A 25635-nucleotide genomic window follows, 5' to 3' on the forward strand; every position below is an offset into this window, starting at 1 on the left:
GAGAAGCAGGCTCCATGCAGGGAGCCCGACGTGGGATTCGATCCCAGGTCTCCAGGATCAAGCCCTGGGCGGAAGGGAGGCGCTCAACCGCTGAGCCACCCAAGGATCCCTCCGTCCATTCTCTTGCTGACCATTTTGGCTGACCATAATTCTGCCAGAGGGACAGTAGGAGAAGCCAAGGAAGATGAAGACCAAATTGGTAGATTTTTTACCATTTATTAACAGCCCTGAGAAGCGACGCAGTGGTGAGAGTGTTGAGCGATCGTTTAAAAATACTAATAAAAAAGGCTATTACATAAAGGAATCACATAATTGATTTGTGTACTGCTATTCCCCAAGTGCTACTGAGACCAAAGGGTTGGCAGCGTTTATTTTTTTTATTGCTTAGAATTTCAACTTTAGAGTAAGCAAACAGTAGATACCAAATTGTCATTGATGTATCCAGTAGATGGAGGGAAAAGTTTATTCTTACATAAAATTTGATCCTGTAACATTTAGTTTATCATTTAATCTGTCAATATGTTTTATATAATATCCAGATTCCGCCATCCACTATATTTTTTATGCTTTCTTGCCGTGTGACTGTAGCAGGTACATAAGGAAGTATAAGAGGATGTCGCTAGAAATGGGAAAAGAAATATTCCTCTCAAAACTGAAATATTTCATAATTAATAAATAAAGACTACGGGGCACCTGGGTGGCTCAGTGGTTGAGCACCTGCCTTTGGCCTGGGGTCCTGGGATCGAGTCCTGTATCGGGCTCCCTGCATGGAGCCTGCTTCTCCCTCTCCCTGTGTCTCTGCCTCTCTCTCTGTCTCTCATGAATAAATAAATAAAATCTTTAAAATAAATAAATAAAGATGATAAGATCAACTTTCATTAGGTGTACCCCATCCTAATAGAGGAGTTATAATTTGTTACTAACAAATGATGGTTAGATTCCTGACTAGTAAACAACAATAACAGAGCAGTAACCTGATAATCATGTAACTGAACATGAATCAATCTCCTCCGAGCATGCTCTCTCTCTCCATCTTTCTCTCTCAACAGGAAAATCTGAAGCCGAGGCCTGGTTAGCAGGTGTCTATATAATAGGAATCTCACTCTTATGAACGAGCCATAGGAGCCAGTCAGGTGAACCAGTTCTCTGAGGGGAGCTGGTCAGATGCTGTGATAATAGGCCAGACTCAAAGGGGCAGGTCTGTTTCAGCTCTAACAGACTAATGTCATTTGAGAATATGGACCCAGTGTGGCCAGATTTTTCCAGAGTCCAGAAGTGACTGTGTAAACCCCAAACAAAATAAAGAAACCAAAAAGCACATTGTTGGGCTACTAGGAATCTCTGATATAATAAATAGTAAATGAATGAGCTGGATAGTAACAACCTGCTGTATACCCACCAAAGGGACCAATAGGCCAAGGTGTGGCTTCCGTCCTACTTTTGTCACGAGGAAGGTGACTTCCACTGTGGGTCAGTCTGAGTAAACAGTCCTTGGAGATTATCCAATTTTATGCTCACCAAACAAACTTCTACTTACTATTTCGGTTTTACAACAAACTTTAAAGCTAGCAAGTGGGTCAGGTGATGGGCTGGCTCAGTCAGTAGAGCATGTGATTTTCGGTCTAGGGGTTGTGGGTTCAAGTCCCCCTTTGGGTGTACAGACTACTAAAAAACCAAAAGGAAACAAAAACTTCCTAGCAAGGGGGTTATCTGGATAAGGGAATATACCTGTTTGAGTCCCAGAAAGACTTCTTCCTGTGTACCAATAAATTAGCATTCTGATTTTCTACGGGATTCTTTCTTGAGTTTGTTTAGTATTTGTCCAAGCCTTATGGAGCTTTAAACAGCTCTGAGTAAGCTAACAAAGTAAGATTCTGGTGCTGAAAAGCTGAGGATGTGACCCTGATCATCAGTGACCTAAGTGTGTATGGCACTGAGCCCACTCCAGAAATCAACCGGTAGGCCTTCCTTTTGTAAATACAGCAGCAACAATTTGTGGGTGAATGAAGCTATGGGCTCAGCTTTGAGAAATTCAAAACTCTCTTATCTCATCCTCTGATTTTTCAGTCCCCAGACTTCTTTTTTCTATGTCCTTACCCTTTCTGACACGTCCACTGTCTCTAGCAACTAAGTGCTTTTGGGGTCTCCATTGTTTCCCCAAGTTGTCTTTACTTTTCTTCTTCACTTCTTTGCCTTCCTCTGGTTTTGTGTCTTTTACTACTTTTTGGTCTTCTAATTTGGAAACTCACCCACCTCCTCTTATTAAGATCCCATATGTTGTAGGTTCACTAATATTAAAATGTCCCTTTAGAGCTGGGTTGACCAATATAGTAGCCACTAGCAACATGTGACTGTTAAACCTGTGAAGTTGGCTGGTCTGAAATGAGATGTGCTTGCAGCACTTGCCTGGCTCAGAGGGGAACGGGACTCTTGATTTCGGGGCTGTGAGTTCAAGCCCCACACTGGGTGTAGAGATTACGAAAAATAAATAAATGAAATGAGATGTACTTTAAGTGTAAAATGAATACCAAATTTCTAAGACTTATCATAAAAACTGTAAAATGTCTCAACACATTAAAAAATGATCACATGGGAAATGACAATATTTTGGCTAAATTGGGTTAAAACAAATTGATTATTAAAATTAACTTCATCTGTTTCTTTTTACTTTTTTAATGTGGCTATTCAAAAATGTGAAAGTACATATTTGGCTAGCAATAGAATTCTGTGGTCAGCACTATTTTAGGGAGTCTTAAGGTCTGTATTCTCTACAACTCTACAAGTGGCCTAAAGATTGTATTAAAAATTCCACTTGGGGGGCACCTGGGTGGCTCAGTAGAGCGTCTTCCTTCAGCTCAAGTAGTGATTCTGGGGCCTGGGGATCAAGTCCCACGTCAGGTTCCTCACAGGGAGCCTGCTTCTTCCTCTGCCTGTGTCTCTGTGTCTCTCTGTGTGTCTCTCATGAATAAATAAATAAAATCTTAAAAAATAAATAAAAATAAAAATTCCATTTGGTTGGAATGTCCCAAAAGTAATCCTCCATTTCTCTTTTCTCTATGCTGGCCCACCTTCTCAAGTCATTCTCATTTTTCCTTTTCTTTAAGAGGCTAAAAGAAGGGGAGATTTTTCTTTTTTTCAGTCAGAAGTAGGTATAACACAAATACATTTAAATGTAATCGGGATAGAAGAAAAACGGAAAGTTAGCAAGACTGCCTGTAGACAATCTGTTAACAAAACACAGTAACATATACACCTGGACAAGCATCAGTCCCACGGGGAAACCCAGCAACTTTAATTACTTCACCTACAGGCACTATACTGAGAATTGTTTCTTTCCACTTGAGCGGAAGCATGCTCTATGCCAGAGCGAGCTGTCAGGAGTTTTGCTTCTCTTATACCAGACCTGTCTTCTGAGGCTCACTTTTATGTGTGTTATGTAAATGGTAATTAATACAAGGAGCCCACTGACAATAATGAGCATAGGTTGGAGAGTCAGAGGGATCTAGGTCTGATCCTGGCTTTGCCACTTGCTAACTCAGTGGCCTAGAGCCAGTTACTTCCCCTCTGGAGCCTCACCCACTAATCTGTAAAGAAGATGGATAATAGGACCATAATTTCTGGTGGGTCAACAGCCTACCTCTGCTCCTAGACTTTTCCACTCTCATTCTTTGGAAACTTGCTCTCAAGTAGGATCGTGTCTCTGCCTTTTGCAACTGAAATTTTATTCCTCACCCCAGACCTTGTGAAAAGAGCTTTGGAGGGGACTACTGGCCTCTGCACTTCACATTCGTCCCCTGCAGTTTGCATGAACTTGAGGAATTGGTCTGTGACCCAGACTGGAAAACATTCAAGGTGAAGAACTGTGGCCGCCTGCAGAATGTGTCTGTGGCGGGCAAGGAGAGAAAGCTGGTGAGAAAATGCATGCATCAGAATATGTGCAGGCAAAGACATCTGTGTATTTCTTGCAGACCAAATGTAGAGAGAGAAAGCCCGCCATGAGCCATCTTAAAGGGACTTTTTTGCCTAGGACTACAAAAGCAGTCCCAGCTCTGAGGGACTCCTTGCAGACTTCTGAAAACCGGGGCTTGCAGAGGCAACATTAGCAGCTAAGGAGATTCCTGATGCTGAGGGATCTTTGAAGAACCTTTGGATATGACCTAGGATAAAGGGTCAGCATTTGAACACTTGTTGACCCACAAAAGCGGCCCTAGAGAGAGAGAGATTGAGCTTCATACTTAGAGGATAAAGTCCTATATATATATATATATATTTTAAGATTTTATTTATTTATCCATGAGAAACACAGAGAGGCAGAGACACAGGCAGAAGGAGAAGCAGGCTCCCCGTAGGGAGCCCCATGTGGGACTCGATCCTGGAACTCCGGGATCATGCCCTGAGCTGAAGGCAGATGCTCAACCGCTGAGTCACCCAGGGGTCCCAAGTCCCATATGTTTAAAATGGCTTGTCATTACTCCTTTTCTGGTCACATTTCGATCCTTTTCCTTCACCTGGTGTAGTAAACTTCCCCAGATGCCTGAACTCACTTCTAGCTGGGCTGAGGTCTAGGCTGGGCCCTGACTGGGATTATCTGGCGTTCTGAGTAATTCCTGTTCTGTGCAAACTGTTCCCAGGCTAGGTGAGGCGGTGGCGGTGGTGGTGGTGGTGGTAAGTCAGGTAAAGTTAAGATGCCCCTTATACGAACAGTAGCAAATGAGACTCACATTATCCAACAAGAATTGGTGCCTGTCTGTTGTATTGACCGGCACCAACACAGGAGATTCCAGCACAGTGTAGATCATGGTGGCTTCCATGTTAACTGGCCTTAGTCACCTTAAAGACTAACTGGAATGGAAGGAGAGCAAGGGGGTAGGGTGGGTACCGGAGAACAGGGTAATTGTGTGACTTACCTGAATGCATGGCAAGAAATGAGCTGTTAAGAAAATAAGAATTGAGTGCTAAGGTCACTGAAAGAACTGAAGGATTATTTTGTGTCTCAAGAGTTTGGGGTGAGTGTCATACAAGAGTCTGGACTCTAAGGACTGTCCCTAGGTGGCTACAGGAACGTGAAGGGCCTGGGAATTCCATGCTTGGAAACAGGATTGAGAGCTAACTGGGATGAGGGATTAAGGAGGAAAAGCTAGTAGATGAGGCTGGACCATGAAGAACAGGAGGGCCTAGACGACGGAGAAGTCCGTGAAGTCCATATTGTGAAAGAATGATTTTTGGCTTAGTGTCTCAGTGCACGAAAGCTCCCACTATCCACCACCCCCACCCCTGCCCATGTTGACAGGGCCAAAGAATCCATGCCAGACTGTCTCGAGACAAGGGAGTTAGGGAGACCAGGACTCTTTTTCCAAACACTAGGGACACAGTGCTCATACATTTTGATTTTAAAATAAAATCTTTATGGGTAGAGACGATTTTGAGTGCTTCCAAAATTTTTCCTATATGGAGGCCAGTTAGAGACTGTCGCCTAGCTATTCCTAGGGAGGAACTGAGGTTATGTCTCCTATCAGACCAGCATGTCAGCACAAGGCATCCCCAAAGCACCCCCAGTGAGATATGGATCCACATACCTACCCACCCACCCATTGAGCGCCCACCATGTAGTGCTGCACCCTGTGTGCCTAAGTTGCAACAACGAATCACGGTCCCCTCTAGTGCACGACAATGTGATGGGGTGGGGGAGATGAAAGGATGTCCAAACTTTGATCATCTCCACAGCCGGAAGATGAGCACTTGGGAATTCATTACAACATTTCTCCTGCTTTTTTTTGTGGTCTTTGATCACTTCCTCATAAACTTAGCTAACTGTCCTTTTCCTCAAAAAAAAAAAAAAAAAAAAGATTTGATAGATGCCTTTATCACGAGGGCAAGTTCAGCTTTCAAGTTACACCCAGGGTTTCAGGAAGCAAGAACCCTGGGGGCAGGGTGCAGAGAGAGGGATCAGAAAATGCCTCCAGGTGGAGGGTAACTTATCTGAAAGCAGGGGCTCCGGCTGAGTCAAGAAACCCAAACCTACAGGTCCGACTTGGCCTTAGGCTGCTTTGCGGAGGGCTGAGCGATCGGGGGTGAGGAGTGAGGGACTGGCCTCCACCACCTTCCAGCCCGTCCTCCGCTACCTTTTCTTCCTTCCCTTTGGCTTCAAGTCAGCTGGATTCTGGGCAACACCTGAGCACCTACTACATGCCTGGTGCCCTACAGGGGCCCTTGGTTGGATGCTGCTTATACCGTTTTATAGAAGGTGGCACCACCTCCAGGCTGCACATTCCTCACTGTGCGGGGGGGGGGGGGGGGTACACAAGCAAGGCAAGGGCAGCCCTTCCGACCCCAAATGGTGCAAAATGGGTCCGAAACTTGGGATGAGGCCGAGGCAGCCGTGTGGCTTTGAGCAGGTCACCGGGCCTCGGCTGCGCGGACTCAGTTTCCTCCGTCTCTAGGAAGGGTACGATGCAAGCGTGCAGCAGGGTCTCTGCGTTTTGAAGGATCAGAGACCTCTCAGCTGCGCAGCTCCCGGCACCGAGGGACGGAGCGAGGGACGGAGGGACCGAGGGACGGAGGGAGGGCCCCGAAGCGGCGGCCATCATCCCCGGGCAAGTGGCGGCGCCTCCCCCGCCGGGTCCCGGGGGCGCGGCGCTCGCGGCAGGTGGCGCGGCCTCCCGGCGCCCAGGCCCCGGGGCGGGCGGCGATGGGCTCGGCGCCCCCGGCCCCCGCGCCCCGGCCCCCGCCCCCGCGCAGGTGAGGCTCCGGCCCAGGCCGACCCGGGCGGCGGCCGCGGGGGGGGCGGGGGGGGTCCCGCGGGCGCGCCCCCCGCGCCGAGCCCCCCCGGGACCCCCCCACCCCCGGCGCCCGGGCCCGCGGGCGGCGCGCTCTGCGGCTGCGAAAACCCGGCGCGGCGGCTCGGAGCGCGCTCGCCAGTGCCGGGCCGGCCGCCGAGTGGGCATGCTCAGTGCGGCCCCGCGCCGGCCGCCAACTCCGAGCCTCGCGCGCCCGGGCCGTGGGGGCGAGGACGCCGGCGGCGGCGAGCCGGCGTCGCCCGCCGCCCCCAGCCAGCCGCAAACTTGGCGGGGTCCCCGGAGCGCGGGCCCAGGCCTCCCCGACAGGATCCCCGCGCCCGCGCCCGCGCCCCCGCCCCCGCCCCCCGCCCCGGATCATGGAGGCTGCGGCCGCCCGGGTGCCGCCGCCGCCGCCGCCGGCCCCTGCGCGCTAGCGGGGACCAACAGGTAAAGCGTCGGGGGGCGGCGGCGCCCAGGGGTCCGCGGGCTCCCGCCGCCGTCGGCGCGCACGGCCCTCCCCGCGCTCCCCCGGTCCCGGGCGGCGCCGCAAAGGGTTAAGGCGGCCCCGCGCCTCCGCGAGCTCGGCCCCCTGCAGCCCCGCCGCGACCGCCCGCAGCGCGCTCGCCGCCTGCCCGGAGCCGCCGCCGCCGCCGCCGCCTGGGGGGGGGGGACCGGAGCCGCGGAGCCCCGGAGCCTCGGAGCGCCGCGGGAGCCCGGCAGGCGTCCAGCCCCTGCGCGCCCGCATCCCCGCGGGCCTCGCTCCCTGCGCCCCGGCCCGGCCCGCGCCCAGGTGCGGGGGCTGCGGGGAGGGGTCCCCGCCGAGCGAGAGCGGCGGGGGCGGGGGCGCCCTGCCCGGGGCCCGAGGACCCCCTCACCTGCCGGCAGCGCTGGGGCCGCCCGCCTGGGCGCCCAGAAAAGTTTTTTTTCCGCGCCCCCCCCCCCCGCTGCCCGTGCCCCTCCCCCACCCCCGTGTCCGGCTGGGGTGGGTTTGGGTCCATTGGTGCAAAAAGTCACACGTCCCCAGCAGCTGCTCCTCCCCCCGCCCCCCCCCCCCCCCCGGGGACGGGAGGAGCGGCGCGTCCCGGGCCCGAAGCGCCGCCGGTGCCCGCGGGAGGCTGCGTGCGCGCCGGGCAGAGGCTGCAGCCACCCCGCTTTCTTCGTGCCCGCAGCGCCCCGGCAGCGCCCCGGCAGCGAGCGAGGAGCGGCGAGGAGCGGCGAGGAGGGGGCGCGCGAGCCTGTCTGCAAAGTGCTGCTCCCTGGTGCTCAGAGGCGGCGGCTCCAGCTCCAACTCTCATTCATTTCGCCGGTTAACATGAGAGATCATGGCCGCCTTCGGGCTCCTCAGCTATGAGCAGAGACCGCTGAAGCGCCCCCGGCTCGGGCCGCCCGACGTCTACCCGCAGGACCCGAAGCAGAAGGAGGTGAGGAGGCGCCGGCGGGGCGGCCTCCCCCGCGCCCCGGGCCGCGCTCCGCAGCGCTGAGCCGGGGCCAAGTTGGCCCAGCGGGCGGCGCGGGCGCAGCCGCGGGGCCGGGGGCGCGGGAGGGGCGGGGGGCGGGGGGGCCCCGGTCCTCGGTCCTCGGTCCTCGGTCCTCGGTCCCCGGTCCCCGGTCCCCGGCGGCGGCGGCGGAGACCCCCCGGCTGGCGGCCCCTGCGCGGCGCGGGGGCGCCCGCTCTCCGCGACCCGGGTCGCCCGTCCCCGGGCCTTGCGCGGCGCCGCCGGGTGCCCCGCGGGGCCCCCCTCCGCCGAGCCCCCCTCGCCCGCGCGCCCCGGCCGCCGCCGGCCGTGGTTCGGTCCCCGCTGCCCCGCTCTGTCCTCGTAAACTTTTGGGGAAATGTTGGAATGCGGTGCCTCCGACACGGGTCCCCAGGTTTTGCGCCAGCTGAGCAGCGACCGGGTGGAGGGAGGTGGAGACGGGGGTGGAGGGGGTGGGGGGTGGGGTGAGGGGAGACCTTTTCTGGTCGGATTTTCCCGTTTGCTGGGGAAGTCTTTTTTTTTTTTTTTTTTTTTTTTTTTTATCGAGGTGATGAATATTGAGGTCTTTGCACGCACTTCTTTCTGTAGTCCCCCTTTTCCCTTTAAAAAAAAAAAAAAAGATCAGTATTAAGGGGAGCCTGATTTTCGTCCCTAGAGGCGATTGGTTTAATTGCGGGAGGCTGTTTTGTATATGTAGAAGCCGACGGGTTACCTTGGAAGGGAAATGAGTCCCGAGATGGCTTATTTCTTTGAATGAAACGGGAGAAAGCTCGACTCTCGCCTTAGGTACACTGGCTTCGGTGTCTGGAGTAACCATGGCATTTTATAGCCATTGATGTGTTTGTCAGTAGTTAAGAAGTAATTATGTAACAACTCTCCAGTTATAATGATCACCCTTGGCTACACAATTTGCCCAGGGATTTGCCTTTTCTTTTCTTTTCTTTTCTTTCTTTTTAAAGATCACCTGCCACCCAGCTGTGCTTTCTGACTTTGCCAGCTGCAGCCCACCCATCCTCTGTTTTCTCCAGCAAAAAAAAAAAAAAAAAAAAAAAAAAAAACAACCCCAAAAAACAAAAAAACAACACACACTAAAAACGAAGTGAGCACATTGCAGAACTTCTCTCCGGGAATCTAAAAATCCTCTGTTAAAAGTTTGGAGGCCCACTGACATCACGGAAAGGGCTTTGTGAAGAAAGAGGGAGGGGTCCTTAGGACTCCCCTTTTGATAAAGGTATTTATTTCAGTAACAGAGGAAGAATGCTTGTTCTGATTAAACTTCTGTTAATATTTCTGGAAATTAAGGAGTGGCAGTTCCTTTTAGAGGCTTAAGCACGTAAACATGTTGGAGCATCCGTGGAGTGAGGAATTCAGGTGGAAGCTGGGAAGGTTTTACAGGTGGTTCTGTTGAGGCTTCATTCACAGAAGGATGGATTGATGAGATCTTGCAGATTCCCTCTCCATCTATTTCTCTCTGGGCTGTTTCCACTCAGATTAAAGTTAATTGTTAAGGACTAGAAATAACAGTTACTGAGGACCGACCGTAACAAAGGTAGTCGCTTACAAATCAGTGTCAGGAAATTTTTAAAGTTTTGGTGGGGACAGCGATACTGATTGGCTCATCGTTCTCCTCTTGTAACGTCTTGCCATATTTTCCAGAGGGAAGTGTAATTAATAGCATCTCCCTAGTTACGGGATGGTTGTCTGGGATGCCGTGTGGACTTAATATATATAGTGTTTATTTCTCAGGTCAGCGCTCATTCGGGATTGAGGCCTCTCCAACTATGGAAAAAATTATTTTGGATTTTAGGATTTTACAACATGTTCTGGAGTTCAAAACCAGAAGTGAGCTTAGAACCTATTTTATATAACTTTCTTTTGACAAAGTGAAACTGAGGCCCCAGGAAGCTTGCTTGACTTAATCAAGGTGTGTGAAAAAGAAGCGGAGGATTCGGACCACCAAACCAGTATTTGTGTCAAGACCAATACTGTGTTAAGAATGATTCATGTTAAATTGTGTTGTTCGGATATTACCCCCTTTCCCCCAAGGCAGCCAATATTTCGTCTCTCTGGAGCAGAGCCAGAGTTGTGTGTGGCCACAGTCAAATTTGAATACAATATGGAACAGGTGCTTGGCTGTTCTTGGGTGGTGGTGTGGTGAGCCCTGTTCCACAAGCTTCAGTTATTTACGTAGGTTCCCAAGAGTTCCTTCCTATCCCTGTATCACCTGTACTTTTATTCTAATGTTTTCTTTATTTTTTTTTAAAGATTTTATTTATTCATGAGAGATACAGAGAGAGAGAGAGAGAGAGAGAGAGAGAGAGAGAGGCAGAGACCCAGGCAGAGGGAGAAGCAGGCTCCATGCGGGGAGCCCGACGTGGGACTCGATCCCGGGACTCCAGGACCACGCTGTGGGCCGAAGGCAGGCGCTAAACCGCTGAGCCACCCAGGGATCCCCATAATGTTTTCTTTAAATTAACTTTTAAGAAACTTGGTTTCCTAGGCAGCAGTATAACATGCAGTTATGGATTCGCATCTACAAATGTAATGCAAAATTTAGAGTCCAGTTGTGTGTATGCATATGTTAAATTTGTTTTTAATGATTTTATTTACTTGAGAGAACATGAAGGGGCGCAGGACCAGAGGTAGGGGGAGAAGCAGACTCCCACTGAGCAGGGAGCCCCATGGGGGGCTCCATCCCAGGACCCTGGGATCGTGACCTGAGCTGAAAGCACACCCTTAACTGACTGAGCCACCCAGGCGCCCCTTAATTTTTTATCTACTTGGTATTACATGCACATAGCATTATCCGTAATAAAACCAGACTCTATTAAAACTTGACAAAAGTTTATTTGTGCATTTAAAACCATTGTTGTGTTCCATCAGAGATCTGTGTCTCACGTTGTGGCAAGTGCTGATTTAATGGAGGAAGTAGGGGCTTCCAAATTGGGCAGGGCTGGATTTGGATTCTGGTTCAGCCTCTTTGCAGTTGTATGGCCTTGGGCAAGTTGTGGAACTTCTCATTTGTAAATTAGTGTAAGTGTTCTATTCAGGAAATTTCGAGAACTCTGGTTTGAAATGCATTACATTTGTGTGAGAAAAACCCTCCTCCCGGTAGAAGCTATTCTTATTACTATAGCTGTGACTCTTATTATTGTTGACCAGTGCTAGTAGTGTTCTGGAAAACAGCTCCTGGGAGGTAGGCTGGAACTGTAGAATGAAGATCCCCTATGGAGAAGGAGGGGAGGGTGAGGAGAGCTAGAAGCTGTAACCATTTTTTTTTTTTTTTTTTTTGAGAGCTTGCCTGGGCATCAGCACCCCACAGGACTTTAATTTTATTGTGTTATAACACTTTGTTTTCTGACTGTCCTCAAGCTTTAAGAACAGAATCGGAGAACCCTTGATTTCCCCTAATTCCTTACACTCCATACTACACGTTCCTGGATGTCTTGTCGGGTCGGTTCCCATGTATATTTCCAATCTGTCCACTGCTCCCCAGTTTGACTGATATGCTCGACTTTCTTTCTGCTTCAGGTTGACATTTCTCTGCCCCTGGTCTGGTGTACCTGTCGATCTGTCTGCCTGGACACTTGTCTGCCTGTCCGGCCCCCCTCCACCATTCTACCCTGCTCTTCTCACCTTAGCCTGTGGTTAGGAGGGTAGGCTCTGGAGCACCTCTGCCTGGGTTTGCAACTTGGCTCTCCTCTTTACTCCTCATTCTCCCCAGCCCTCAGTATCTCCTTTTGTAGAGTGGGGGTGAGCATACGCTCTACTCATCGGCCTATTGGAGCATGACATGGGCAATGCATGTACGGCGTGTAGACGAAAGCCTGGCATGGATTCAACACCCCGGTACTGTCAGGGCCTGTCATTTTTCCTTCGGGTCTCACCCAGTGACCTTCTCAGAGGCCTCTCTAGTATAAGCCTATAATTTGTAGTTTTGTATTTACTTGCGCGCAGCCATCGCCCACTAAAGGGTCAGTTTTGTGAGAGCAGGGATGAGCGCTGTTTCTAGGCATCACTAAAGCACCCGGCACTAAAGTACCTGTAGTTAGTTCCTGGGATGCCGAGGGCACAAAGACTTGTTGGAATGTATGAATAAAAGTGGGAATGAATGAATAAAAAGAAGTCTGGTGATGGCAGGTGTTGGGGAAAGTCTAGGTCAAGGCGGAAATTCTCCTTGACATCTAATCTTGGAGGTGACAGAGGAGGAGTTTACCCTGGGATAGAAGAGGCCTAAACAGCTGAATAGTAACTATTTTCAGGAAGTCAAATCAGTTAGAAAAATAGTTTGGGTCAATAGTGAGATTTCCAGGCAGCGAGAGCTCTAGAGAGCCCCGCCAGTGGAGGGGATGGCTGGGTGTGCAGTGCAGAGGCTGCCCAAGGACAAGTCTAGTAAAACTCGGGCGGGTAGGGGAAGGAGTTGGGGGAGTTGGAGAAGGTGGGTGGTGGTGGTGGTGGTGGTGGTGGTTGTGGTTGTGTCTGCGTGTGGATAACCCAGAATAGCTGTTTGCAAAACTTGACCTATGCGAATCACCTGTAGAGCTTGTTCAAAACAAATGGCTGGATTTTTCAGATTGAGTAGTTATGTGCAGGGGCCCCATAATTTGCATTTCTAAGAAGATGACTGGTGATCTGATGGTTGCTGGTCCATGCCCCACCTCCGCCCCTGCTCTAAGGACATTGGCCTGTTCTGCAGAGCCTAGAAAGTTCTGCCTGATGTAGGTAGCTCAGATCTGGACGTCTGTGTATGGCTGAAGTTGCAGTAGTTGGTTTAGCAGCGAGAGTGTGGTGGGCTTTCCCCAGAGGTTGTTCCCCTCTTAACTCAGATCGAAGGGGATGAGTGCAGATGTCTCCATCCTCCTTGAATGACGTGCTGTCACGCTTGGAATAACAGGTTCCTTACCGGGGCCTTCAAGGCCCTCCATCTGGCCCTCGTTCACTTCCACAACCACTACCTGTCGCCAGACCACCTGGCTTGGAGTTCTGGCATCATCGCTTACTGCCTTTTTGACTCAGATCTCACTTGTGGAATGGGGTTCCTCTTTGTTCTTACTATGTGGGGTTGCTGGAAAGATAAAAAGGTAAAATGAGATTTGAACCATGTCTGGCACACAGACAGTGCTCAGTTCGGGTGATTACTACTGGTGTAACTCCTCCCTTGGTAAAGAGTCCCAGGGCTTCCCATTGAATTTGTTAATATCCCTAAGACCCTGCCCTCTGAGATCTGGCCCCTGGGCTTTGAGTCATCCCTTCCTGACTTGCTCATTCCCCTCTTGGCTGTGGGATAGGACCAGTGGCCCCTTCTCTCTCCTTCCAACAGGCTCAGCTCTTTTGTGCCCTGTTCTTGTCCCTGACTGCCCCTGTAGTCCCGTTTCCTGTCGTTTGGCTCTTGTTGGAGACTCCCCCCTCAAGGAAGCCTTCCTTGTAACCCATCTTTTCCTTCTTCTCTCTAGCTCATTCATCTTGGGTTAATAGGTTTTGGCAGCGCCGGCCACTGAAATGGTTGCTGATTTTCTCCGTGGTCTTCCACGCTTGGAATGTAAACTGCACGAGAACAGGGGCTTCTCGGTGGCGGTCACAGTTTTGAGCTGCCTAGTGCCTGGGATTGGACTAGGTGCTCAGTAAATAGTTCTTGCAGAAATTAATAAAATGCAGGAAGAACTCTTAATGAGCAGTTGTATTTTTAACGTCTGACTGCCCCAATGCTTGTTTTATTTTGGCAAAGCCTGTTTTCTTGTTAGCACGTAAAACTCTTAAAACATGTTAAATGGTTATTTTGGAGACAGCTGGGGAGATGGGGTGAGGGGAGGTGAAAATTTGTTTCTTTATAATCTTGGAGAGGGAGGTTGTTGATAAGGTTGCCTGGGAAGAGAGGACAGGTTGACCAGTTGCCTGGGGGACCCTAAGAAAGGTTAGGGAAAAGCTTCTTCCTGAGATTGACTGGCTGCTTCCGGCCGTCATAGGACCTCCTTGAATACCAGTGTTTTGGGAGGAACATCTGTACCATTAACTTGGGCCTCCTGAGACTCAGGCCAGAATCATTATAGGAAACATTGGGTCAGAGGCCTTGTTTCTTTCTTCCTGCTGCTCACAGAAGTGTTACTACCCAAACTTTGTGGCCAAGAAGTAGAAACCCAAGTGGTTGTCCTTTCTCAGGGTCTGCTAACACCTGCAAGCAGCATCGTCAAAGATGCCTGTTAAACCTGCAGATATAATCCCCCATATCAGACTTCTGAGTCAGAATTTTTGGGAGGGAGGCTGAGGAATTGACATTCTGAACAAACTTTTCAGGTGATTCCTAAATATATTGAGAATAATGGCTTTAGTTTTTATCTTTATTTTTTTTTTTAAAGATTTTATTTATTTATCCACGAGGGACACACACACACACACACACACACACACACACACACACACACACAGACAGACAGAGACAGGCAGAGGAAGAAGCAGGCTCCATGCTGGGAGCCGGATGTGGGACTCAACCCCGGGTCTCCAGGATCACGTCCATGGCTGAAGGTGGCGCTAAACCACTGAGCCACCCAGGCTGCCCTCGTGTTTATCTTTAGAAAATGTTGTAAGCCAGGCTCCCCCTTATTTCCTACCTGCTTCCCACTATTAGACGTATTAAAGTCTTTAGACAAATACACCAATTTGAAGCATTAGTACCTTTTGGTACAAATGCGTGCAAATGAGTTTAGCTACTTCCCACCTGAAGTTCTAATAACCATGGTTCCCAGAATAGGCTTGTTTTCTATCAGCTGTTGATGGTTTATAGCAGAGTAGCATGCCCTCCTTGCCCTTGAAATATCCACAGCTCCCTCCTGTGTGCGCTTGGTTGAATTGGGGCTTAGGGGAGCCGGTCTTGCTTTGTCCCATGGGGATGCTTTTTGCACTTGCTCAGGGCAGTGGAATTTTCTCTTTGACTCTGGGCCTGGGCTCTTCGGGGCCTCACGCGAAGCTGTTCATTTTGGGTACGGCCCCTGTTAGCCTGTTGGGTTCTTCACTTAGGCTGGCCCACGGTGGGGATGCACCGTGCTCCTTTCCGAAGCTAGAGGACCGCAGCGTGAAGTCTGGAAGGCAGACTGTTGGGTGAGCACTAGGCAGGAGAGGATGGAGATGAAGAGTCCTAGGACGTTAGTTCAGCCCTTGTCTCTTGCGGGCGTGTGCGCCTACACACGTGAACATGAAGCAGAAGTGGATGAGAAGGTGGAAGTGGCAACTCCAAGAATTTCGAGGTATTTCTTCTGCAGCTCTCCTTAAGGGGGAGCTCTGGACACCCCCCCCCCCCCCCCCCTTGTGAGGCTTCTTGATGGATGGACGAGGCAGGGAGTTGAGGAGTTGGAGGGGGTCGGTGAGAATGAACAGGGTGATTGAACAGAATGAACACGGTGAGAATGAACAGAATGATTCAGGGTGCCCTTGGGCCCTGTGCTGAGCAGCGGTGAAGGAGCGGCCTCGGGGCCTGCGAGGGGAGCCTCGTAGTGCCCTGCAGAGGGAGGTGCCTGCCTCCTACACATTCCTCCCTGAGGAGGGAACGGGAAACGCTCTTAATTGTCTCTTGATAGCTGGCGATGGTGACAAGATGGTTCATTGCACTGTCCTCTCCAGTTCTCTGTTAAGGGAAATCCACATAATAAAAATGTCATTATGTTACAAAATAGTATGATTTCTACCAAAAAAAAAAAAAATCTGGAGGGCATAATCAACCACTCGCAAGCAGTTGTTATCTCAAGGATGGGATTAGGGCTGATTATTTTCTTTCGGCACTAACCTTTATTCCGAGCTGTAAAAATACATGTGCACTCCTATTGTCACTGGAGGGAATGACTTAAAGAATAATTATTTTGAGGTCCTGAGTTTACAGGAATGGGCCTTTGTGTTTGGGTCCAAGCTAAGCTAGAACCTCATTGGCTGGTTAGTGGAGAGGGCTACAGTATGCTACCCCAGTGGAGTGGGGTACAGGTATGCGTGTACCTCATGCTCCCAGAGTCGAGGTGAGGTCGGGGTTAGGGCTGTTAAGGGAGCATTCTAGCTCTGCCATGTGCACCGTGTGATTTGGGGTGCTGTCTTTTTCCTCATTCCTCTTCCTTGGGAAGAATGACCTAACCATCTAGGTTGTTTTGAATGCGAAGGAGCACTGTAAACTTACATTGTTACCAAATGTGAGGTGTCAATTCCGTGGTGGGCTAGAGCATCAGTACCGAGTGATGATTCGAATTTTGGGAGCTTTGTCAGCAGGTTCATAGCATTTTGGCATCTTGAACTCTGGCACGATGGATGTATTTGCGCGATGGAAATGTGCAAATGCTACACAGGTGGTTTTTTTTTTTTGTTTGTTTGTTTTGTTTTGTTTTTTTTTGAAAGCCAGTTGTTAAACATTTACCAGGATGCTACTGGGTATAGCACTTTATTGCCTACTTGACCATCATTCTTATCCCAGGATTCCCTTACCTGCTTCCTACAAAAAATTTTCTTCAAAGCCAGACCCTCCCTTAGGTAAACCTCTCTTGTGGCTTGGAGTGAAGTATTATGACTTCATTCTGGCTAAAGAGATTTAGCGGAAATCTACCTTAGGACTTCTTCGGAAGAACTTTCTTCTTGCCAAAAAAAAGTGTAGGCGCAGGGGAAGAACGCCCTCTCTCAATGCCCTGATAGCTCCTTAATTTTCTATCTTTGGAAAAGTAATTAGAGGTAGGGCATCCGTCTTGTGACCGCGAGGCAACAAGCCTACGAATGAAAAGCCAACACAAGAGGAGTTGAGTGGCTTTATGAAAATTCTTAAGCTACTGGACTGACTTTAGGACCACCCCTCCCTGGACCCATTAAATAAACAATGGATGTCCATATGGTTTAAGCCATTTGGGACCAGTTGTCAATTTTCCGTGGCTGAAAGCATTCTGATGTTGTCATGGCACTTCTTATTTATACATTGGCACCTGAAATCATCACGGCATGAGCCCTTCCATTCCCCTCTCCCCCCTTATAGAGAATGCACATCCCAGAAGTCTCCTCCTCTCTGGCTTAATGGGTATGTAGCAAGAGCCGGGGAGCACCTGTATCTTGCCTGCTAGGACATTCTGGTAGTGCCTATCAGAAGCTTGCAGGAAGTGGAAATGGCTTTCTTTATTTCCATGTCTGTCAGAAAGGGTTTAGGTGGGAAGGAAGGAAGAGCCCTGATCTGTTTTGTTTGGAGGAAGATTCTATGGATCTATACCAGGTTTTTTTTTTTTTTGGGGGGGGGGGACTGGGAATGTTTAGAGCTAGAAGGGAACTTAAAGATGCATTGTTCTCTTTTAATACAAAAGGAAATGGAGTCCCAGAGAGGTTAAAGGGGACTCCCGTTAAGGCAGATCTGGGCCAAGCACCTGTGTGCCCCGATTCGTTCTTGCAACTTTACTTGGCCTCCCCTCTGTACCCAGCCTCTGCTCCTGGTTGACACCCAGTGAGAATTTCTCTGTACTTCAGGGCACCCAGTGTCTCTGTCAGAGCTGGGGACTGAGTGGCCCACCATTTGATCTTAGAACTCACCAGAATCTTTAATAGGGTCTCCTGGGCAGAGGGAAGGAGACTCTGGAAGCTCAGGCAATCCTGAGCTTCCAGCTCCGTCCGTGGCCTCTGGTGTAGGTAGCTCTGGCGTTGGCCTCCGTGAGCTCTGCATGTAGGGGATTGATCCCACCCAGTTTCGGTTTTCTTGGTTGAGACGCTCCTTTCTTTACGCGTAGCTCTCGGAGACGCAGCTAGACAAGTACTGTTGCCTCCTTGCAGGGAGCAGCCCTTGCATGCTGTGTTCTGTGTAAATGGATGGAAATGCTATGGCCCTGAGGCTTAAACCCCTGGGTTTTATTTTCCATGTTTTAAGGGCAGTATACATGCGTGGCAAACAAATGCAGTCATTCAGCTAATATTATTGAGCGCCTTGTGGGCCCTTTGCCAGCTGTGGCTTCATGGGGATGGGGCCCGAAACTTTTATCCTCTATGTCCCCGGCTCTGAGCACAGCAGCTGGGACTCAGAATTTCTTCTGTGAGTAAACGTAACAATAAACAAATGGTAGGAGCATTGGTCCTGGGCCCCCAAAGACTTCAATATAGAGCAGCGGTTTTCATTTGGGGGTGATTCCCACTTCCCATTTCAGGGACACTGACAATGTTTTCAGAAATTTGGGTTGTGAGACTGTGTGTAGGCACGTGTGTGCCTATACATGCTGCTCCTGGCATCTAGTAGGTAGAAGCCAATGAATGTTTCCGACATTCTCCAATACTCTGAGCAGGCCTGCCTCTGTGGTGTGCCCCCCCCCCCCACCCCCCCCCCCGCCCCCACCCCCCCCCCCCCCCCCCCCCCCGCCCCCAGGATTATCTGGCCTCAAAAGTCAGTAATTCCAAGGTTGAGAAACCCTGGTCTAGAGGAAGTGATAGATTTGTAAATAAGGAATACAATGTTTCAGATATTCTTTGAGAGGAATGTACAAAGTGCTGTGGAACTAGGCCAGAGTGACCCATTTTTTTTTTTTTTTTTCTCCCCGATGGGACCTGATAGAGGAGATTTTTGAGTCTGGGACTTGAAGGATGTGTAGGAGTGGATGGGGCTGAGGATGTGAAAGAAAATTAATTTTGGGGAAGAGGGAGCAGCTTGTGCAAAAGGCCAGAAGGAATGTGGGATGTGCTCTGGGCTGTGGGCCTGAGGCATGGTGTGGGGTATGCAGGGGGGAGCTGGGTTGGAGTGGGAAAGAAAGGTGGGATCGAGTTATGGGGGCCTTTGGATGCTGTGTTGTTGAGGCATTTGGATAATATAGTGGAGGTGGTGAGGTGCCTTTCCAGGGTGTGAAGTTCAAGGAATGAGATTTAAGGTGACTCATGGTTGCAGTTTGAGGGGACTTTGGCCCTGAGGGTCATACTGCGGTAAAAAGGCTCTGTGGTCACTAACGATCCGTGCCCGAGGGTGGATGTATTAGTTTCTTCCTGCTGCCACAACAAGCTTCCACAAACTAGGTGACTTAAAACAATGGAAATTCATTTTCTCACAGCTCTGGGGGTCACAAATCCAAAGGGAGTGTTAATAGGGTTGCACTCGCTCTGGAGGCTCTAGGGGAGAGTCCTCTCTTTCGTCATCCAGCCCCTTGCCCCCAGGTGCTCCTTACCTTCTTTGTGGTTCTCTCAGTCTGATTTCAACCTCCTATCTCACATGGCCTTCCCTGTGCATCTCTTCTTTGTGTGGACACTTGTTACTGGGATTAGGGTGTATCTGGGTGGTCTAAGATCTCATCTCAAGGTCTTTAAATTACGTGTCTGCGAAGATCCTTCTCCAAAATAAGGTAACGTTTATAGATGCTGATGAGATTTGATGTGGGTATCTTTTAGGTGCCCATTTTTTTGGCCAATAGGGTTTGGGAAGAAAGAAGAGGGTATTTAAGAGAAAGATTATTTGAGTGGCGGGTTGATAAAGTGGAAGTGAGATAAGGAGAGGAGTATGGGGGTATGCCAACATTTTTAGCCGAGGCCCGTGGTTCTTTCCCAAACTTTCTGATCCTAAGGCCCCTTTATAGTCTTCAACATTATTGAGGATCCTCTAGAGCTTTTGTTTATGTCGGTTATATCTTGATGTTTACCTTATTGGAAATCAAAACTGAAAAATTTTAGAACTATATATCCATTTAACTGTAATAACAAACCAGTTTCTTGTTATTTCTTTTTTTTAATGAGCAATAGCTATTTTTACAAACAAAAATGTAGTAAAACGAGTGGCATTGTTTCACATTTTTGCAATTCTCTTTAACATCTCGTTCTGCATTCAGTCTGTTACAATATGTTGTTTTGGTTGAAGGATCTGGAGAAAATTTGGCCTCACGTAGATGTGTTGTTGTTAAGTTCTTGGGAACCAGGGAGGACTTGGACCTGGAGAGCTGCTGGCTCACACAGTTGGGGAGGAAGATTGATGGTGGTCCCAAAGCCAACATGCCGTAGGGAACAAAAAGAACTTGTTTAATCTTTTTCCAAAGGATGGTGAAGGTAAAGGTGCAGATGGAGAGAAAAAGATGCTTTCCGAATGCATTGGATCCGAGATGCCTCAGATTCAAGGTTGGGTTCAAGGTTGGAATGTATAGTGGAAGCTGGAAACCTGGATTTGGGTGTAATATGTGCATAGATATTTCAGATCATGGCTGTGATTACCTGCTGAGTGTGCAGAGAGATGGAGAAGCCAGCAGACGAGGATGACACTTTTCAGGGCTTATAGGTCCTGGACCCTGTCAGCAGGAGCTCTGAGGAGGGCACCTGTTAGGGAGATGGGTAGGGGGTGATGAGCAGCCCAAGGGGAGAGAGAATATTGGTGGAGTTCCAGCTACATAGGTGGCCTCTTAGTTTAGCACTTTATCTCCCCAGGACCTTTGCACGTGTGCTTCCTCTTGCCTGGTGGCCTTTTCTCTTTATCACTGCCTAGTGCTTGTTTTCTTCTCAGCACTCAACGAGGTTTGTGTTTGTCTCTTACCTGCTGTGTCCCCCAACCAGTAGAAGTTCCATGTAGCAGGGACCATGTCTCTTTCATTCCCCGCTGATCACCAGATGCCAGGAGAGAGTCTGGGATGTGGTGAAAGTTAAGAAGTATGTGTTGACGGGATCTGATAACAGACGGTCATTACTAGCCAAGGGTTATTAGAAGCCTGGTATGGGGCACAGGGATGCCAGGATGTAGAAGACGTGGTTCCTGCCCCTGAGGGACGTGACTGGGGGAGGTGACACTCCTATTCACTGGGCGGGGAAGTTACTGAAACTTTCAGTGGGGTGTTGGGAACAAATGAGGGAGGGGTCAGGTTTTTTTTTTTTTTTTTTGTGGGATTAGGAAAGTCTTTAGGAATGGGGGTGTTTTCTAGGTGCCACGGCCTTCTGGGCAGATGGTATGAGCAAAGGCACAGAGATGGAAAATAAGACGTGGTCTTCAGGTGAACTGCACATAGTTCAGTAAGCTGAGAGTACACTGAATCTATAAACTTGAACATATCTGTAACTTTTGGGGGGCACTGAGAGAGAAGTAGAGCTTAAGACTGCTGGAGAGAGCAGGGCTATCTGCAGAGCAAGACCGACTTGGCCCCGGGGCCAGGGGATTGAGATCCCAAGGGGACTGATACCTTATGCAGAGTGTTCTTCTCCATTACTGCCTTTGAGAGAGGAGGGGAGACAGGACTTACACGGGGCTCCCATTTATTTATCTTGAGTTTTCTACAAGCATTTTCAGAGTCAGCGTTACTGTGCAAAGATTTTCCTGAGCAGGAACGAATGTAGCCTTCAGCCCACATCCAGTGTGCCCCAGCTCAGCTATGCAAGTGCTGCCTTGTCAATTAAAATTTTGATAGAATTTGTTGCTTCCCTTTTCTAGCCATTTCATTCATGGATTAATCTAACGGGGTTGTTGAGATTGGGACCATTTAAGGCATTGGCAGCAGTGAAGAACGAATAAAAATGTATTTTGTCTGAAGTGTCATTGGGATTTTTTGCTAAGATGCTGGATTACATAAAGGTATGGGGGGTTCTGTCAGAATCATGTTCAAGGGGCACCTGGGGGGCTCAGCGGTTGGGCATCTGCCTTCGGCCCCGGGCGTGATCCTGGAGACCCGGGATCGAGTCCTGCGTCGGGCTCCCTGCATGGAGCCTGCTTCTCCCTCTACCTGTGTCTCTGCCCCTCTCTGTGTCTCTCATGAATAAATAAATAAAATCTTAAAAAAAAAAAAATCACATTCAAGCCATTGCTAAATAATGTATTTTTTTCCTGAGTTCTGTGAGGGAGGTTAATATTGACGTTGCTCAGTGTTTTTATTTTTAAAGCTTCACACTGTGTTAGTAGGCAGTATGGAAAATATTTTTGGGGTCAGAGCTGTTTTTATTCCTTGGTCAGTTTCAGACTAAATGGCAGCTCCCTCTTGAAAAAAAAAATTCTTTATGAATTGGAGATACTATTTACATTTTGACTATTCTCATGAGATTTGTTCTTAAGTCATTATTAAGTAATCGAAATGTTTTTGAAGTCATATTTTCATTTACTCAGTACTTGATATATACCTCCCACTGGGCTAGGTGATGTGGGGGTGTAGAAAAGAAATAGAAGTCTACTTCTGTCCCCTCTAGAACAGTGCTGCTCAAAATATCCATGGTGAGGGACCAGTTTTTTTTTTTTTAAATTAATTTTCAATCTGTTGCAGACTGATAGAAATGTGATTAAAATGACTTACTAGAAGGATCCAGCTCGAATGTAATGGCAATATCAAATTGCTATAAAAGTTTCCAAGCGCTTCTTCTTCCTCCACCCCCATCCCCCTCTGGGCCGGTAACAGTAGTGAGTGGGCCATACCCTGAGCGAGTGGCACCGCTCAGGAAGTTAGCATCTGGTTCACTGAGACGCATAAAACATTTAGAAGATGACCGATGCATTGATTTATTTTAAAACTGAGGAGTAACCCGAACATTCAGGATGCACATTCCGTCATGGTAGCCGGTGTTGCTTGGTTACCCCGAGTGCTTGGCGGCGTGGCTTTGCGGGCCTCCCAAACACCTCCGAGGTGTGGGCACTGTGACCTCCTTTTTACAGGTGCAGAAACTGAGGCACGGGGTGGGGGGTGGGCCTACTTGTCCGAGGTCAGTTGGCTGCATGATGGTGATGGTGATGGTGATGGAGCCGGAGGTGGACTTGAGAGCCGGGGCCCTAACTATTGTCTACGTGTAGCGAGGCTCGAGTCCCGAAGAGAGAGGACGGCGCGGGAGGCAGGGGGGCGCGGGGGACGGGGTGGCAGTGAAAGGGCCCGGGTTGCACCCTGCCTAAGCGAAGGCTGAAGGCGCAGGGCCAGGGTGCAGGCCTCCGGGGACCCGCCTGGAGCCCCAGCAGGTGGCCAATTCATCCCCTGGCTCCTGCCCCCCGTGACCGCAGCTGAAGTCAGAAGGGCCCGCGAAGGAGCAGCAGTGGGTGACAGGCCGGTCACAGGAGACGCGAGACCTGTGGCAAGTGCTCAGGTCGCTCGGCCGCTGTCCTCGGTCCTGTTGCTCGACGACCTCCGAGTGACACGTCCCCGTGCTGTCCGCGGCGTTGGTGGCTCTCCAGGATCCTGGATTGCCGAGGGGAGCGGGTATCCACACCCTCCACGTGGGCCCCGAACTGGCCCGGAGGCCTTGGGGCTACAAGGGCCCAGGGAGGGAGGCCTGGGGGCTCAGCGGTCGAGCGCCGGCCTTCGGGCCCGGGATCGAGTCCCGCATCAGGTCCCCGCGGCTCCCTCTGCCTGGGTCTCTGCCTCGCCCTCTCTGGGTCTCATGAATAAATAAAATCGTAAAAAAGAAAAATAAAAGGGCCCGGGGTGCTTCAGGTCTGGCCTTCCGTACCTGTTGTTCCCCGGCTGCTTGGTGGCCGCTTGGTCACCAGGGTCCTGGGATGCTTGGCTGAGGTCCTGGGAGAGGCGGGATTGAGCAGGCCTCCTGGAAATAAAGAGGGCAGAGGCTGGGAGATGGGTTTTTTATTTTTATTTTTTTAAATTTTTATTTATTTATTCTTGAGAGACATAGGGGCAGAGACACAGGCAGAGGGAGAAGCAGGCTCCCTGCGGGGACCCAATGCGGGACTCGATCCCAGGACCCCGGGGTCACGATCTGAGCCACCCAGGCGTCCCTGGGAGATGCTAACAGAGGTTAGCTTTCAGACATTTCCCAAGGCGGATATTGGTTTCCTTGACTCAGAATGGTAGCCTGCAGCCCAGGAATTGACCTAAAAACGGCACCATTACCAACGAGAAAGAGGACCCCCCCCCCCCCCCAGTCTCTTCCTCTGCTTTCAGGCTGAAAGGATGACCTAACAGTTTCATGGGATTTTTTTCCCTATATACCCCTTTATCCCTCTCACCCAATACATTTTCCTTTTTATGAATTTGCATTTCCTTTGGTGGAGATTGCACAACGCTCCTTCCCCTAGGTGTGTGCCTAGCATGGGGTGGGGGGAGTAATTAGGTGTGAGGTAGAAGGGTAAGCAAAAGAAGTCAGGTGAGGGGTGTGAGTCACTCCACTGGACAGTTAACTTCAGAGAAGAGAAACCATGGCTTGTGTATATGTTCTCTGCCCTCAAGTCACCTGGCACAGTGGGAGGCAGATTCCAGTCCTAAGTGTGAAAAATACGATTTACAGGAAGAGTGTACCCGAGATGTGATCGCAGTGCAAGAATTGTGTTGGGACCATGGCTTACCTGAGCGACGCGGGCTCGAAAGAGCAAACTGCCCTTTGCCTTAAACACAACCCTGGGTGGGATAGACTCTTGGAGGCATTAGGTCCTTTGCCTCCTTCAAGAGCACGCAAATCTAAAAGTTCAAGTATTTTTTTCCTCTGGCAGTTTTCTTACATTTTTTTTTTTTTTTTTTGTCTGAGAGCTACATCCAGGTGTTTGATATTGGAAGATGATGCATTTGAATTTGATTTGAATATGAATTAATGGATACAATTATTTAAATATGAGTGGAATAAATGTTAAGTATATTTAGATATAATTTGAATCAGAGACTCTCCCACTTTATTTATTTTTTTAAAGATTTTATTTATTTCTTTATCTGCGAGAGAAGGTGGCGGTGGGGAGGGTGGCGCAGGGGGAAGGGCAGAGGGAGAGGAAGAAGCAGTCTCCCCACTGAGCAGGGAGCCAGATGTGGGGGCTCCATCCCGATCCCGGGACTCCAGGATCAAGACCTGAGCTGAAGGCAGATTCTCAACCGACTTGGCTACAAAGACGCCCCCCTGACTCCCACCTGCCCCCCAACTCTTCCACTTTAAAATGAGGAGGGACTGCCTGTCTCGCCAGGCCACTTATGGGGAGGGTGAGGCTGTTACGGTGAATTGACACCTCTAAAAACCACATGTGTTCAACACCTTGGTGGACGTTTCCACCCAATTCATTGGAGAATTATCGAGAGTAACTCTCAGTATTTCCAGTAACTCCCAGGCATTTCCACCCAGTTCACTGGAGGGTGTTGGTCACGTGTATGATTGAGGCCTACGTGCACCGGCCGGCCGTACAAACGATCTATAATTATGATGATGATGATACTTTTATTTTTATTTTTATTTTATTTATTTATTTTTTTAATTTTTATTTGTTTATGATAGTCACACACAGAGAGAGAGAGGGGCAGAGACACAGGCAGAGGGAGAAGCAGGCTCCATGCAACGGGAGCCTGATGTGGGATTCGATCCGGGGTCTCCAGGATCACGCCCTGGGCCAAAGGCAGGCGCTAAACCGCTGCGCCACCCAGGGATCCCTGATTTTTAAAATACTAGTGTGGGGGGCGTCTGGGCGGCTCAGTCAGTGGAGCATGCGACTCTTGGTCTTGAGGTTGTGAGTTCGAGGTCCAGATGAGGTGTAGAGATTACCTAAA

The 25635-nt window shown here is 49.7% G+C and overlaps 1 protein-coding gene across 7 annotated transcripts in view; it reads left to right on the forward strand.

Moving 5' to 3' along the window:
- Window positions 1-7928: 7928 nt before the first annotated feature.
- The window catches only part of MED12L (mediator complex subunit 12L), a 323628-nt gene continuing 305921 nt past the window's right edge, over window positions 7929-25635 (forward strand). For 4 of the 7 annotated variants that reach the window (XR_004808722.2, XM_025436195.3, XM_025436196.3 and 1 more), the window contains exon 1: window positions 7929-8197. Coding sequence is in view for 6 of the 7 variants with exons in the window: in XM_025436195.3 (XP_025291980.1) it covers window positions 8099-8197 (99 nt within the window). In the remaining variant the exon portion in view is untranslated. The remainder of the gene's footprint in view (window positions 8198-25635) is intronic. The other 3 variants (XM_025436197.3, XM_025436198.3, XM_025436199.3) reach the window with 1 other exon arrangement.

This window comes from Canis lupus, chromosome 23, assembly GCF_003254725.2.
Source record: "Canis lupus dingo isolate Sandy chromosome 23, ASM325472v2, whole genome shotgun sequence".
Lineage (NCBI taxonomy): Eukaryota > Metazoa > Chordata > Mammalia > Carnivora > Canidae > Canis > Canis lupus.